Raw genomic sequence first — 16,365 nt, 5'->3', positions numbered from 1 at the left:
ACTTAAAACTACATTACCAGTGATTGCACCAAGACTTACAGATTTGTTCAATGAAATCCTCGAAACGGAAACCATTCCGGAAGACTGGACTAAATCGACAATCATACTGCCGCATAAGAAGAGAGACAAGGGCGATATAGGAAACTACAGACCGATCAGTTTAATGTCCAATATTTATAAAATATTTTCAAAAATCATACTAAACAGAATTACCAATACATTAGATGAAAACCAACCTAAGGAACAAGCTGGTTTCTGAAGCAAATTCTCAACTATAGATCATATACACACTCTAAGACAAATTCTACAGAAATGTAGAGAATATAATAAAACGTATTACATAGGGTTTGTTGACTTTAACAAAGCGTTCGATACATTGGAACATGAGTATATATGGGACGCTCTAAAAAGACAAGGGGTGCAAGCAAAATACATACGAATAATTAAAAACGTATACACAGCGAGCACAGCACAAGTTAAACTTGAATCGACGGGTAACGAATTTCCTATTAAAAGAGGCGTACGCCAAGGAGATCCTATATCACCTAAATTATTTTCAGCAGTGCTGGAGATGATATTCAGGAATCTAAACTGGATCAAAAATGGCATCAATATAAATGGCGAAAATCTCAACCATCTACGCTTCGCGGATGATTTGATTTTGTTCTCAGAGGATGCAGGAACTCTGGGAATAATGTTGCAGCAACTAGCCGATGAAAGTGTTAAGGCCGGCCTGACAATGAACTTAACTAAAACCAAAATTATGACGAATTCCCAACAAACAGTAACCAACGGACAAATAACAGTAAATAACGAACAAATAGAATATGTAAATTAATATATATATTTGGGCCAACTTATATCTACAGATGATTGCATGAATAAAGAAATAGAACGAAGAATAACTCATTGTAAGGAAAGAAACAGCAATAAAGGCTATTTTATTTATTATAATAAAAATATGACCATGCTCGCACGTAAACATTAGTTGAAACTGCCAACACTTATATCAGTGTGGTAGTTACCGGTGGGCTAGACGGGGCAGCGCCCTGGGGCCCCCAAACTCAGGGGGCCCCTCGGACTCTGACTTACAAACTATAAATTGAACTAGTGCAAATTTCTCCCACATTCGGAATATGGAACAAACTATTTTAAATAGTTTAGTTGGGGCCCTAGTTTATTTTTTCCCCGGGGCCTTTGCTTACCTAGCTACGCCACTGGTTATAATTAAAGTTCACGTATCACGTTGTAATTTTACTGGTTTCCGTGTGATTTTTTTCATCTGTTGGCAGTTTCACCTAAATCTAAAGGTAATTCTTGTCAAAAGTTCTTCATGGAAATGTCTATTAAAATCCACTCAGTAACTAACTTTCTTTGTACGGACTGTAAAAGTTAATGTAGCAAATTGAACTTTAGAATTACTTTGGAGACTGCTCGTAAAACTAACCGAGGAATTAAACGCGGAATACTTAAAGGTAATAAGTATTTAGAGAAACTTAAAGTGAAAGCTTTTGTGAGACTTTATAGTGTACTCTGTTGCGGTTTATACTAGGGATGGGATTTTAACTAGACTATTAAAGGGTGCGGCCGAGAATTTCGTCTTAAAGTTGTAGTTCCTTCTTTTACTTGGTGATTTTGAGTTTATTTTAATTATAATCAACCATTATTGCCCGCTTAACTTCTAATCCTCTCTTTATGTACCGTTTTCTCTATCGCTTAGTATAGTGTTGTTCAATATAAAGTCATTGCATTGCACCTACCTACCTATTGATTATGTTGAAGTCTCCAATTTGTAGTGCCTTTTTATCTAAATAAATTTTTCTAAAAAAAAATTAAAGATAAAAAAACACAAGATACAATTAAAATTAAATTAGACACATGTCTACATCATCAATATCATCATTATCAGCCGGACGATGTTCACTGTTGAACAAAGGCCTCACCCTTTGAACGCCACAATGAACAATAACTCGCAACTTATATCATCGGTTGCCCGCAATTTTCGCGTTGTCGTCGGTCCACCTAGTGGGAGGCCTGCCTAGTGCCAACGTTTTGTCAAAATTTGTCTACAAGTGAATGAATTTGTGATGAAATTCGACTTGATACGTTAAGAGAACTTAAATGCAAACCAACAATGCAAGTTAAATTAAAATTCAGTCTCGTACTTTTTTTTTTCAGTGTAGCCAGCGCAAAAAAAATCCCCAAGAATTTGTTTTTCTTGCAACATTTGAACGTACAGGCTAAGTTAGGTTAGCCCTAAGCTACATTATAAAATCAACATAAAACTGTTGACAACCGTAACTAAGTTCAAAAATTAATTAGGTACGTTTTACGAGTCAGTTTACGATTTCAACTTTTGCGACGACGGTTAAATTAATTTATCCTTAAACAAAGGTCCCGTCCCAGGGGCGCCATCTATAAGAGAAATAATTTTATTTGTTTTAATGCTGGTTAAATAATGTATTTTTTCAGTTTTTGTTGAAGAAATCCTCGATATTAAGTTTTAGGGTTCGTTTTAATTTTTAAAGTAATTTCCTAAAATTAGATAAGGTTCTTCTTTTATGTTGGATGAAGAACACCCGTGTAATTTTTTCTCTTTGGGTATCTAGCGGTGTAGTATAGCCTATGCCCATTCTCATGATAGAGCCATCTACATACTACTTGTACCTTAATTTAATTGTGAACCAAATTAATTTAGCGGCCAAACCCGTAGCAAAGAACTGCCATTCGGACAGCTTAAATATTCTACATTTAGTACGAAACTCCAAAATGTGCGACACGCATACGCACTTTAGCGGTTTTTGAGACGATTTCAAAATAAACATATATTATTTTTAAAAATACATCCCTGGTCTATGATTTACGGTTAAATCTACACCCATCAACAATGCAACGAGCAACGAAGAGTAAAAACGGTGACTCAAACAATAGAACGGAGCGGGAAGTTCGCGCAGCAATGAGTCAACAATGCGTTCATTATTCCATTATATAATGAGCCATTCCCTAGTTTTAATAACGTGGATAATGTAGCTACAACTCTGCTTTAATTCTACGCTTAGCTTTTCATTTTGTTCTCATAATGATGGGCTCAAATATCCTTGGAATAACTTATGCCGGTTTTTAAACTTGCCGTGTTTGTTTGTTGTTGGTTAAATCTGTTATGTACAAAGTTCTTTCTTTTTGACCCACTTCCAGTGGTCGGATTGACGTCAAATTTGGTATACATTTTATTACGTAAGTTAGATGACGCTTCAAGTACAATCAATAAAAATTACAGTGAGCAGAAAAAACCTTGTATTAAAAATGTTTTTTTAACAGAAACTTATTATTTCTTAGGCTAGCAACCTGTCACTATTGTACCGTTTTTGTCAAACTTAAAACCTAAAGTTGCTAAAAGTGGCTCCGAAGCGGTAATCGTTTCGTGTACGCTACAATACAATACAATACAATTACTCTTTATTGTACACCACAAATACCCCCTGTATACCCCGTTTGGGAATACAGGCGTGATGTTTGTTTGTGTGTGTGTGTTATTATTTCGTTCAAATTTTTATATGGCCAACTTAACGGTAAAAATGTCTTTGTTCTCCCATCCCCAACTTATCCAATGTAAAATTGGGGATAAAATAACAAAATTGATTTCTCTATCTAGCAACGGAAATGAAATATATCAGATCCGTTGCAAGCCCGTCACTCGTTGCCATCCGTTCATTTCATCTCTAAATGGAACTGTCAATCTGGAATGTTTATTTTGTTGAGCTGGATTTTAGTTTGTTGTCGGGGATAATTGGACGGCGCTGCGAACGTTTTGAAGTTTGTTAAGTTATAGAATGTGGGTAGATCAGTTTTCCTTTGTGTTGTGTAATCATCTCCGACCTAATCATCGAATTACTTACCTACTTTTATTTAACTTAGAAATCGGTAGCACGCTTATTCTGGTATCACTTCAGTCCACCATTCTGGTCAGAATGACGACAGAATTACTGTGTAACCCTCTCAGACTCCATAGATTTCAAAAGCATCTCAAAGGCACCATGGTTCATCAAAGTCCCGGAGGTTCATGAATAACTAAAGAAAAATGAAAACAGTGAATGAGAAAGGCTTCTGTTGCTAAACGCTACAAACAAAACTGGAAAGGCATCCAAATCGTCTGCACGCACCAGTTTAGCCAAGCCAGCTCACAAAAAAAAATATTATCTAGACCATGTTATAGTCTAGATAGACCCTAGACATTAGAAACTTATTGCAAGATTGAGAATTGGGAAAAACAGAGACGCATAAAAGGCATGTAACCCAAAATTTCAATACAAGTGCCAGTCCTAAATTATATTTATTTATTAACTGAAGCGAGGAAAGGTGCATGTAGTCGATGAATAGAAAAAATAAGTATGACATAATTCGGACTTTTCTATTAAACAGGCGTAAGTATTATATTTCTTCTTTCTTATTTCAAAGGTTGCAAGTAAGATATCGCTCCGTAGCGATAACGCTACTCATTGCGTATGTATGTTACCACGTCAATTTTGTTAATCCTTAATTCATTAACCATGTACTATGTGTTGTAGTACGTATAAGACTCTTTTATTGAATCAGGCGTTACTTTGCGGAGAATGGTCAAATATAAGGGCGCGGGTGAGCAAGGAAATTCTTTTCGTTCATTGTAAGTAACTCTGTGATATATATTAGTATAATGGTAAATTGTTACCAATTATATATGTAATGAATGGCAATAATTATATTTGAGGCCGGTTTAATGTTAAAATTGATTGTTATTATTATTTTGGTACATTTGACATTACTCTTGACATTGTTTATTGATTCAGAATTGTTATTATTGATTGAATTGTTATTAATTTATTAGATTAAATATTGATTTGTGATTATTATTTCTTATGTTATTATTTGATATTATTTGGGTATTTATAATTCGGGAATATAATTGAATGAATTATTGTTAATTTATTAATGTATTAAATAGACTATTGCACGTCTCTCCGAGACAGGACATGATGTACTGTTAACTAAACATATATATACTGATTTAACATCTATGACAATCTATGTAATAACTTATGACCTTGCAATAAACATTTTAAATTTGAATTTGAATTTAAGTATAAGACTCTATCAAATAATAATTATTGTATTGTATTGTATGTAGGCAGGTAAGTATGCAATCTTTTTATTCTACAAAATTAAAAAATCAAAAAACCCGACTCCCTTAAAAATACTAAAAAGTGGGCTAGAACTTTGTTAAGTAGCTAACTTAAAGTTCAACAGTCGGGACCCATTAGGTAAGAATTTTTGAGCGTCACGATTTAAATGGGTCCCGACTGTTGAACTTTAAGTTAGCTACTTAACAAAGTTCTAGCCCACTAGACTTGTTTTCTTCTTTTTAGTATTTTTAAGGCAGTAGGGTTTTTTGATTTTTTTAAATTTATTGTTTTATTTCACACTTTTCTGTGAAAATGGTATATTAAAACGGTTATAACCCATATATTTTTAGAATGGGCTAATTATTAGCTTTCATTTGATACCCCACTCGATAAGTTTGAATAAAAATCATTTTTTGAAAACTTACAATTCAGCGCCAAAAATCCGCCATATTGTTTTTTTTTAAGAATTTCATGTACCCAGTGTCACTCGCGTCATTAAGACGAATCCAATGACGTACCATTTATCAAAATCAGTTCAGCCGTTGAGTAGTTACGAGAGGACATAGGAATAGACATACATACATACATACGCGTCAAACGGCTTTCTGTGTATTTGTATTTATTTTTATTTTATTTTTATGTGCCTTTTATGTGCAATAAAGAGTTTACATACATGTCGATCGTAAAATCCGCCAGATCACGAATTCCTAGGTATATCGTGAAATGGCGCCATTTCATGAATTGGCTAAAGGATATCCGCCTTATCGTTCAAAACTCACCGTTTAACGATTTGCCTAGTGACGTTTAGGCAGATCATGAAATTTCTAGGCATATCATGAAACGATGCCATAAATATAAATTCTGGCACTTAGACGGCCGCTGCCGAGGCACGCTCGCTTCGCTCGCTCGGCTCATGGGTTGTGGTCACAATTCCTTCTAACCACTCCTCGCTTCGCTCGTCGTACATAAATCTTTCTTGTTTTCGGCATATCTACCGTATTGTTTCTCAGAAACATCGTGATATGCCTGGCCAACTTTTAGGCATATAATGAAATGGCGGATTTTACGATCGGCCGCCGACATACATACATACCTTTTGTATTGACCACCTAGGTTCAGCGTTTTCTACATTACGTCAAATAGCTTCGGCTTTGACATTTTGCTGTCACTTTTGACGTATGCACTAATTTTTGTTTACGCAGTTTGCCGCCTTTTGCACTTTTCTGATCTTGCTTTCTGTTTTTTCGTTCAACCCGTAACATACAGAACAAAAGCATTATAAGTACCTTAAACGTAGCAAGGTTTGTAATAAAGAATAGTGTAACCTCAAAGTAACGAATAATATATGTCGTGTAAAAACGTAAATAAAACTATTAAATCATGTCGAATATGAGAACAGTGGGCACGGCCGCCCGTTTGGCCAGCAAACGGCCTTTCAGGGTGTCCATAGAAGGCAACATCGGGTCGGGGAAGTCTACATGCATAAAATTCTTCGAAAAATTCCGCAATGTTGAAGCACATCCGGTGAGATATTTTTACAGACGCCACTTTAAATATACTGTGCTCCTTACAGTGCCAACCAGCAAGTGTAAGTATTTTCGTCAATAAGTATTTATTAACGTGTATGTGTCTGTCTGTAATGCTTTATCATTTTTAACCGACTTCAAAAAAAGGAGGTTATCAATTCGGATGTATTTTTTATTTATTTATTGCAACCATGCTCATATACAATTCAAATTTTTGCTCAATTGAGGAACAATACAATGTCATTTCCTGTGCAAAAAGGTCCTGTTACGTCTCAATTTGGTTGATTTAATAGTACACATGCAAATGCCAATGCATGTAAGTGCGTCAATTTGTAGAAGTATTACTTACATTAGACTCTAATGCAGGAGCCATTGAAAGAATGGCGCAATGTGGCTGGGCACAACCTACTGGGCTTAGTGTACAGCGAGGTGAACACATGGACTTTCCCGTTCCAGCACTATGTGCACTTAAGCCGGCTCAAGATACAGACAAGTCCACCTTCACATGCAGATATTACTGTCAAGATGTTTGAGAGGTAATTATGAATTTATTTATGTAATGGAAAATAAAGGTATGGTGGAAACACTGCTGTAAGATTCTGCAATCCTCAGATGGTGAGATACAGTTACAAAATATTTATTCAGCCAAGCTGTATTTGCCTTATATTTGACTCTGCCTAATTTTTATCATCCTCAAAACCATTGCTACATTAAACTACACTCATAACAGGTAGTGACCCTACATACAGAGAATCCCACTGTTGGGTTCTTGGCACTGATCATGTTAATAGCTTGTAGCTCTAAACCAGTTAAGGAGTGTCTTTTCAAAAGGGCTTATTTCCATTTTTCTGTTTTTTAAAAACTAAAAATTTAGTTCTCCTTAAAACAGAAAAATACAAATATAATAAATATTCTTAGTCCCCTAGTTGTCTTTTAAAAAAGGTTCAAATATCAACGTTCGGGCCTAATTCTTCCTTATATTATTATGTACATACACTTATTATCCATGTTAATTTAAAACTTTTTGTAGACTTCGAAATTTGAAGCTGGCTACTAAAAAATAAACAGGGAAAGGAAAAAAAGCATTAGAAACGTGTTGTTCATTGGAATTGAAATTTGCTAGTATTTTTTTTTATTGTGATTATGACACCAAAATCGCTTTTAGATTTAACAATGATCGCTCTATCAAAACCATTAGCCATCAAAGCAATTCTTATAATTGGATTCTTATAATAGGCTTAATTAAAACCTAACAAATAGTTTTGCCACAGCCACAACAAAACGGCTTAATTCCAAAAGTTCGCATCAAAAGAGCTTAATCCTGAAAATATATGGATATTTACATAAATATTCAGGTAGATAAAGCAATGTATGTAGTGCCATAACGTTTATGTCAACATACTTAAATACAATATCGAAAATAAAGTAATAATATCAAAATGGAAACCGTGGATTTATATTTTCCTCAATTTCCCAAAAAAAGTTCAAAGTGGAAATAAGCCCTTTTGAAAAGACAGTTCTCAGATATAATTTAATATAATTTTATTCAATAAATCACTATAAAAATGATAGATGGATGAATTTAATTGTTTTATAGGTAGGTACTGTGAAATGTGTATGATAACTGCATAAATTTGCTTAAAACTGTTCTAGATCTGTCCAAAACAGCAGGCACTGTTTTGTAGAGAATGCCAAAAAGCAGCACTACCTCCAAGACCCAGAGTATGAAGTGTTGATGTCCTGGTACGACTACACGGAGAAAAATCTGGACATAGCCTTAGATCTTATAGGTTTGTTGATTTCATTCACCATTCTTTTACGTAGATTACTTTGTTATCAAAATTATGTCCCAAAATATGCTAGTAAGCTAAACTTTGTATATTAAGATAGCAAAAGCAGAAGTAAAGAATTTAATAGGTTCTTGATAACTTAACAGAAAATGTAGGTGATCCAAAGTGGAACCAATACACAATTGATCGTTTTTTCCTTAGTGATACCTTCCCTCTTTGAAATATGTATACCTTTCTTAGTACCCAATCTTATTCTATAGTGTATGAGAATATGAAACTATTATTTATTTCATCTATGTAAATCTTTGACTTTCAGTATATTTAAGGACAACCCCACAAGTTGTGTGGGAGCGAGTAATGAAACGAGGTAGGGCCGAGGAATCCGAGGTGCCTTTAGCATACTTACAAGAGGTAAAATTTTACTCTTTTAAAAAATTTTACTCTTTTCTGTGAAAATCATATGCCAAGTCTCTTTGCCACCATTATTGAATGCCATCCTTTTCTATTTCCAAACGTAAATTAAAAGAGCAAGCAAGCTAGAAATAGTTCTATCAGTTATTAATTATTAGACATAAAATACGTCAGGGTCCAACTTCCGGCCGGACGCTTGCTATACATACAATATTGACCTTTGATAAAGTTCTAAACATGCTCAAATTTCAGGTCCACGACTCATACGAGAACTGGCTGTCTGCGCCAGACGTTGGCTGCGAAGTGCTGACCATCGACGCTGACAAGAACCTAGACGCCGTAGTGGAAGACTTGGAGAGATACTCTTACAAAATACTCGGTGGAAACCACACCAACTAACACTCGAATAAAATTGTTCTACTACAAGCAAAGGATTATCCATTGAGTTGTAAGCCCATTATTTTATGGATTATCTGCTAAGCACAGTAGTAGCGTATATGTCTTTTGGACAACATGACAGCATCATAACAAAACTTGATTGACCCATTTCCAGCCTAAAATATTGCTTTATTTACCACCTAAGCGTTGTAAATCGCTTGATTGTAATGAACACAACTTATTACAAATTGAGAAGGTGTAAAAATAAAAATCAGGTGAAACAAGGATCGTGGATGTGCATAGGAATGCATGTTTGGAAAGGTGTGCAAGTAGAAAGATCATCAAATGTGGTCCCTGTAAGCCATCATAAATGTCATGCAAAGCATTGGCTCCCTTAGACTAGAAAACAATAGTAAACTCTTGCCCCTTGGCCCATGCTGGAAGAAGGTTTCTCTCGATATGGATGACCAAGCACAATGACGAATTAAATGAGTAATGTATTGCATGTAATTAATTATGATTATAAGTTAAGATACGACTGAGTATTAGATATGTTGTAAGATGGTTGAAGCCTTGAATTAGTTATATCCTTAGAGTGTATCCTGTACCGTACCGTAATGTAGTTATGATACCAGTATGATCTAAGGACGATCCTAAAAATGTAGTGAAATAGTCGAGCTAACAAAGCGAGCGAGATTTATGGAGCGGAATGAATCAGACGCTGTCGATTAAGGTTAAGATTTCTTTTACTTGCATTAGTAACCATTTTACAACTCTATCAGGATGTAGCTAATATAATATACCTACTTTATATTTGAATAATGATCAAAATCATCCCGGACTGTACGACAAAATACTAGCTCTCTAATGCTTAATTTTGAGATACTGATGCTGTGAAATAAAATAAGAACTTGAAGTTTACAACAACTTTAATGAATGAAGAAAGGTTTAGAAAATGCTAAAAAGTTATTATATACCGTAGTAAATGGATGCGTGCGCGCATTTGTTTCTTGTTGCGTCCCCGCTCCCCGCGCATGCGCGAACCGCGGCTGAGCAGGCCGGCCGGCAAAAATTAGATGGCGTAGACTAGACACTAGTCCTGATAAATCGTGCTCATATTAAAGACTGTCCACGATAAAATCCGGGCATGCCAGATCTGGTGTATCTTTGTAATGAATGCCAATATTCAAGCAGCATTTTTTTTAAGTAATTATTATTATTATTATTATTGTTAGCCTATTCTGTCCCACTGCTGAGCAAAGGCCTCCCCCCAATACTTCCACTGCTCTCTGTCCCCTGCATACAAGGGCCAGTCATTCAAGGAGAAGTCCAGTTCATCCCGCCATCGCCGCCTAGGTCTGCCAGGTCGCCTTTTAAGTAATTAGTTGTTATGAAACTACATAATTAAAATATAATCATAATAAAAAGTTAGGGCGTCTGTGAGTTTTAGCTTTATACATAGACTGTGCCTAAATTATTTTGTACGCTTGTATGCTTGAAAATTAGCATTCATTACGAAGGTACATACCAGATCAGGCATGCCCGGATTTTATCGTGGACAGTCTTTATTATGTAATTTGTGCACATATTACTGGAGCGTGCATTAACTACATTCCTCGATCGTGTTCGTATCATACCGTCGTCAAAGATAATGCAAATCCGCTTATCTACCATACGTAAATACCACGTATCTGCAATGTGTTATTATATAATATTTTTTTAATTCAAAGAATGAGTACAAACTGGAAATTACTAAATATTTTAGATAAGTAGAACTATCCATTGTAATTGTAAATATTAATGGCACACAGCTGTATTTATTGGGATATAACTTTGTCACGGCTATAGTCATGTTATTGCTACAGATATATAAAATCGAATTGTTAATGCTTATGCTATATGTAGGATATTGAATGGACTACCTCGCCTCGCGAATATTTATGTCGTGAAGTTGATATTATGGACTAATAAATTATTATTAAATAACCGATGTTTTTATTTTTATACTAATTAAATTAAAATAAAGGTCAGGAGCGCGGGCCTACGCTACCTGGCGCGGGCGCAACCTGCGGGTGCGGATGCAGCAGGGCTACTACGAAATTCGAAAATCGAAGTACGTATCGTACCGTCCCGCCGATGCTTATATTATTTAATACGAGTGTTCTGTTTTCGCTAAGGTAATTTGCTTTATTGACATAGCAACATTTAGAAATGTCAGTGAACTGTCAAATCTTAGTACCGTAGAATCTCGCCACTCTCTCGTACGAATCGTGTCGTTGAACTGTCGTGTCGCTATCGAAGTTCGTTTAGATTAAAAAAGTTATCTAGTGCCTTGTGGAATCTAGGGGATGCTGCAGCTGCTTCACGTATAGTCGGGTAGCAGGTAACCCAGGACTGGAAGGTAAGACTGGCCAGCTCGAAGAAGTCCAGTAGCCCTGTACCTGACTGCTGCGAAGTTCCTACACAGCGCTAAGCAGGGCGTGTCCTTCTGAATCACACAAGGCTAAATCTTTCGTTCGTAGAGATACAGTCCGCTTTTAAAACCTCTCACAAAAACTTGAGCTAAGATAAGATCGAAGATCGAATTTATTAACACCTCAGATCTACAACGAGAGTGAGACAGACGGTACGATACGAACTTCGATTTTGTTAGCGCTGCTCATACTATTGTTCAATAGGTGGCCACTCGCGTGCAAACCGCGTCAGCTACCGTATTTTTTTTTTATACGACAGGAAGCCAAACAAGCAAGTGGGTCTCCTGATGGTAAGAGAATACCATCGCCCATAAACATCTGCAACACCAGGTGTATTGCAGATGCGTTGCCAACCTAGAGGCCTAAGATGGAATACCTCAAGTGCCAGTAATTTCACCGGCTGTCTTACTCTCCACGCCAAAACACAACAGTGCAAGCACTGCTGCTTCACGGCAGGATTAGCGAGCAAGATGGTGGTAGCAATCCGGGCGGACCTTGCACAAGGTCCTACGACCTGCAAAACCGTAAACCCTAACCAAGTATCAAAATCTTGAAGAAACTGAGATATTTATTTATTTATCACAAAAAGAATAATTTAATATTATTCCTATATTTAGAAGCTATTTCACATTGACAACAGCTGCTATGTACATTTCCCTATTGTTTCTAAGCCACAGGCCATATTTACTGATTTAAGTTTAATTTTCATGACATGATAGATAGTACTCAATGTAAAATAGTTCCTAAACTTATTAAACTAACACATTTTTTGTAATAAAGCTCTACCACAAGCAGTCATGTAATGAACAATTCCAACAATAAAATGTACCAAAAGTTTAATAGCTAAACTGCATAATATATACCTGCCTAAATTGAATTCATGGCAAAATCCTAAACCATATACTCAGACAGAATGAGAATCAGTTTTTTATCAACTCACTTAGTTTTACCCATAAGTATGTTAAAACATTATCTACTCTACATGAATGCTTGTGACAGAGATATTGTATGCACTATCTTGTCTAGCGGTACAGGTGGTCTGCTCTGATGTTGGAAGCTATCTCGCTCTCCCACTTGTCTCCGTTGAGGAGAAGCTTCTCCTTATTATATAGTAGCTCCTCATGGGTCTCCGTGGAAAATTCGAAGTTGGGACCTTCTACTATGGCATCGACTGGACATGCCTCCTGCAATCAACAAAGTAATGTTTCAGTGGAATCATGAAAGGTGGATAAATGTGGTTTCCGATTTAGTAAATATTGGGCAATTCTTCAAAATTTACGTAAGTACTTGTGAATATTTCTGAGTAAATCAAGTAAATACATAACTTTGCACTTGACTCATTACATCATCATCATCATACTAGACGTAGGACGTCCACGGAGGCCTATATCCAACAACATAGGAAACTATTCCCCTCAAAGATTCAAGTGAAGAAAAATAATTAAAAAAAATCAAAAACCCGACTGCCTTAAAAAAAGACTAGTAGTTTAGAACTCTGTTAAGTAACTTAAAAATCGGGACCCATTTTACGTACGTATGTAAAATAGAGATAAGTACCTATACAATGTAAAATCATGTATAGTATAAGTACATGATTTTATCCATATATTCCTGAGAAAAATGGATACGTTTTTTTTTTCTTATGGGGTATGGAACCCTAAAAACGCCATATACCTGGCAGAATCCGCAGTAGATGCACTTGGTCATATCGATGTCGTAGCGCGTCGTCCGGCGCGACCCGTCCGCTCGCTCCTCCGCCTCGATCGTAATAGCCTGCCAACATCACACTCATCTCATCACCAAAAGCATTAAAAAAAAAGCAGTGGCCTAGTGGCTTGAACTATTGCCTCTCAAGCAGAGGGTTGTGGGTTCTAGCCCACGTATGCGTATTACATTCTAAATTTCAACTGCAACATAACCACTATAACTGCCCATACATTTTCCGTTGCAGTTCGATTGCAAACACGACTGCAGTCTGACTGCAATTGAAATGCATGGGCAGTCGGCAGATGGCAGTTACGTCACAGAATAAGTAATAGTACAAGTACAGAAGTTTCACTGCCGTACAAAAGTGACGTTTAGGCATAAGAATCGTGCCTACTTTATGCTTCTCTGTCTATCGCATAACTCGTGTTCACTCGCACGCGTTGAGTCGCACTGAATCGCCTCAACGTTGTGGAGGCCCGGTATGTACTTGTAGCTCGGCGGCGGAATGGCCTAGTGACACCCCCCTGATTACGTTGCAGCTGGAATGCAGTCCGTCTGTACTGGCCCTAACAGCTTTGCAGTGAAGGAAAACATCTTGAAGAAACCTGCACATACCAGCGAAGGTAATGGTGTGTGTGAAGCTCCTAATCCCCACTGGGCCTGCATGAAAACTATAGCCCAAGCCCTCCCATAAGTCCTGCGTGTTGCAATAGTTAAATGTACCCGTTACTAGTCTTAAAAAAAATACTAAACACATGCATAATCATTCTTTGATACCTGAGCGGGGCAGATAGCTTCACACAGCTTGCAGGCAATGCACCGTTCCTCCCCCGACGGGTAGCGGCGCAGCGCGTGCTCCCCGCGGAAGCGGGGGGACAGGGGCCCCTTCTCGAACGGGTAGTTGATAGTAGCTGGCTCCTGGAATTTTTACACAAAAAAATGTGAAAATTTATTTCTTTTATTATTATTAAGCAGAGTCTCCACTAAGCGACCCGCCGAGCGAGGCAAGCGCAAGAGGCATGATTTTGACCGACACGGGGCTCAAAATCGCACCGAAAATGGCTGCCACACGGCTCGGTGCAATGAGCGTTTTTCCATTAGCATTACACTCACACACACACACACACACACACACACACACACACACACACACACGCGCACACACACACACGCTACAATTCTTATACAACATGCAGTTTTGCCAAGCCGGCACCGAGTGGGAAGCTTGCGACAGAGTGCGACAGCGTCGGCGCGGGTGGGACTCAACCCCGGGCCGAAATGAAAAAGCGAGCCATACATTTTGATACATTTTTGCTTCCCCGGCAACGACACGGCGCCGGGCCGACTAATAGAAAAACGCCCAATAAAATTGTTCGTGACAAATGGCTCGCCAGCCAAAACACAGGTTTGCCGCGGTAAACAATGCTCGCGCAGTGGCCGTGCGAAATCGATATGCAGCTTAACTATGTGTTGATGCAGTCAATATTCATTGTTTTTTTTTTATGTTCATTCATTGTTTTGCAATTATTATCATTTTTATAGGGTAGGCCAGATTAACCAAAATATTTAAATGATTAATAAACTATTTATTATTATTATTATTTAAATTGAGAAAATAACTCATCACAATAAAATTCATGTTTTAGTTCATAAACTTAACAATTAGGCTCATAATAAGTAGGTGGGGTACTTCGCAACTTTATTAAATAATAAAGTAGAGGAAAGTAGGTAGTTGTAGATTGTGATGGCATTCTTACTTTGGTGTACCTACAGCTACCAAGCTGAATATACAATTTACTTCTAAACATGTGTTTCCGTTAATATCTGGACTTAATACTAGTACATTATAGTCATACCTTGAAAATGTGGGCAAATGTGACAGCAAATCCTCTAGCAAGCTCGGTCCAAAACATAGTTTGTGCCGCCTTGTCGGACAAGGCTTTGAAGGACATGTCCTGAGGCTCAGCATTCACATACATGTAGCCTGGATCCTTCATTGGGTAGACTTTCTCTGCCTTGTCTTGGGCTGGGGCGGAGTAGGCGCGGCATAGGACATTGGTTGCACGCACTGCAAGTGGCAACGTCATCATCATAATCATAACAGAAGAAGACCAAGAGATGGATAGACTAGACGAATAGAAAAGCTAGCAAGAACTGGATTATAAAGGTAAAAATAGGGAAAATGGATGGATATTGAAAAAAAATTTACTTGCAGGGAGATTATTGAAAAATATTTAAGGGTAAATAAATATGATTCAGCGTTTTAGTTACGTTTTTTTTCATACCTAATTACTGTTTTGGCAAGTAAGTATTATTATTAATTAAACTTAGAAATATTTTTTTGTAAGGAGAACGAGATGAGACTATTCTTATTATCATCATCATCGTCAACTTAGAGATGTCCCCTGCTGGACTTTTTTTACATTACTACGTCCAAGTTCTGTGCTAGATATACGGAAATAATAATTTAATAAGAATGAATCTAAGTGTATATATTATAAGTTTTTTGTACTGCTTTATGGTGTGCAATAAAGAATATTTGTATTGTATTGTATTGTAATAATAAATAAGGTATATGATAATTTAGGTTCTAATTGTTATTAGTGTCCGTTATTAGATTTTTTAGATAGTAAATACGCAGAAGAGGTTATAAACAACACAGTTGCGTAACAGATAAAATGATGTGAAAATAAAGGAATTCAGTACACAAGGATAAATTATAGCAATAAATTGAAGCCTTTTTCTTTTATTACCTCGCGTGGACACTGAAAATATCTTGGCTAAGGACATTTTAGCCCTAATTATGAGATATTTGCTTCGCAGACGAATAAACGTCAAGTTTCGTAAAGTGAAATGTCAATGTCACATCTAACTGTCAAAAAACCGGCAAATTTTCCGGTTTTTGTAAAGTCATTAGAGCTAC

The 16,365-nt window shown here is 36.8% G+C and overlaps 2 protein-coding genes across 2 annotated transcripts; one reads left to right on the top strand and one right to left on the bottom strand.

Moving 5' to 3' along the window:
- The first annotated feature begins 6,347 nt into the window (after positions 1–6,347).
- Positions 6,348–12,197, top strand: LOC141429275 (deoxynucleoside kinase-like). The gene is made up of 5 exons (XM_074089565.1): positions 6,348–6,680; positions 7,049–7,218; positions 8,336–8,472; positions 8,789–8,883; positions 9,136–12,197. Exons 1-5 carry the CDS (start codon positions 6,537–6,539, stop codon positions 9,280–9,282), a joined length of 693 nt encoding a protein of 230 aa, XP_073945666.1. The 5' UTR covers positions 6,348–6,536; the 3' UTR covers positions 9,283–12,197.
- Positions 12,198–12,290: 93 nt separating this feature from the next.
- Positions 12,291–16,306, bottom strand: LOC141429277 (NADH-ubiquinone oxidoreductase subunit 8-like). The gene is made up of 5 exons (XM_074089568.1): positions 16,196–16,306; positions 15,299–15,510; positions 14,220–14,360; positions 13,410–13,508; positions 12,291–12,919 (listed from the first exon to the last, which is right to left on the bottom strand). Exons 1-5 carry the CDS (start codon positions 16,230–16,232, stop codon positions 12,758–12,760), a joined length of 651 nt encoding a protein of 216 aa, XP_073945669.1. The 5' UTR covers positions 16,233–16,306; the 3' UTR covers positions 12,291–12,757.
- Positions 16,307–16,365: the final 59 nt, after the last annotated feature.

The sequence above is a fragment of the Choristoneura fumiferana genome, chromosome 6 (genome assembly GCF_025370935.1).
Source record: "Choristoneura fumiferana chromosome 6, NRCan_CFum_1, whole genome shotgun sequence".
NCBI classification, from domain to species: domain Eukaryota; kingdom Metazoa; phylum Arthropoda; class Insecta; order Lepidoptera; family Tortricidae; genus Choristoneura; species Choristoneura fumiferana.
Note: the sequence above shows the minus strand (reverse complement) of the source record. Positions and strands in the feature narration are given on the sequence as shown.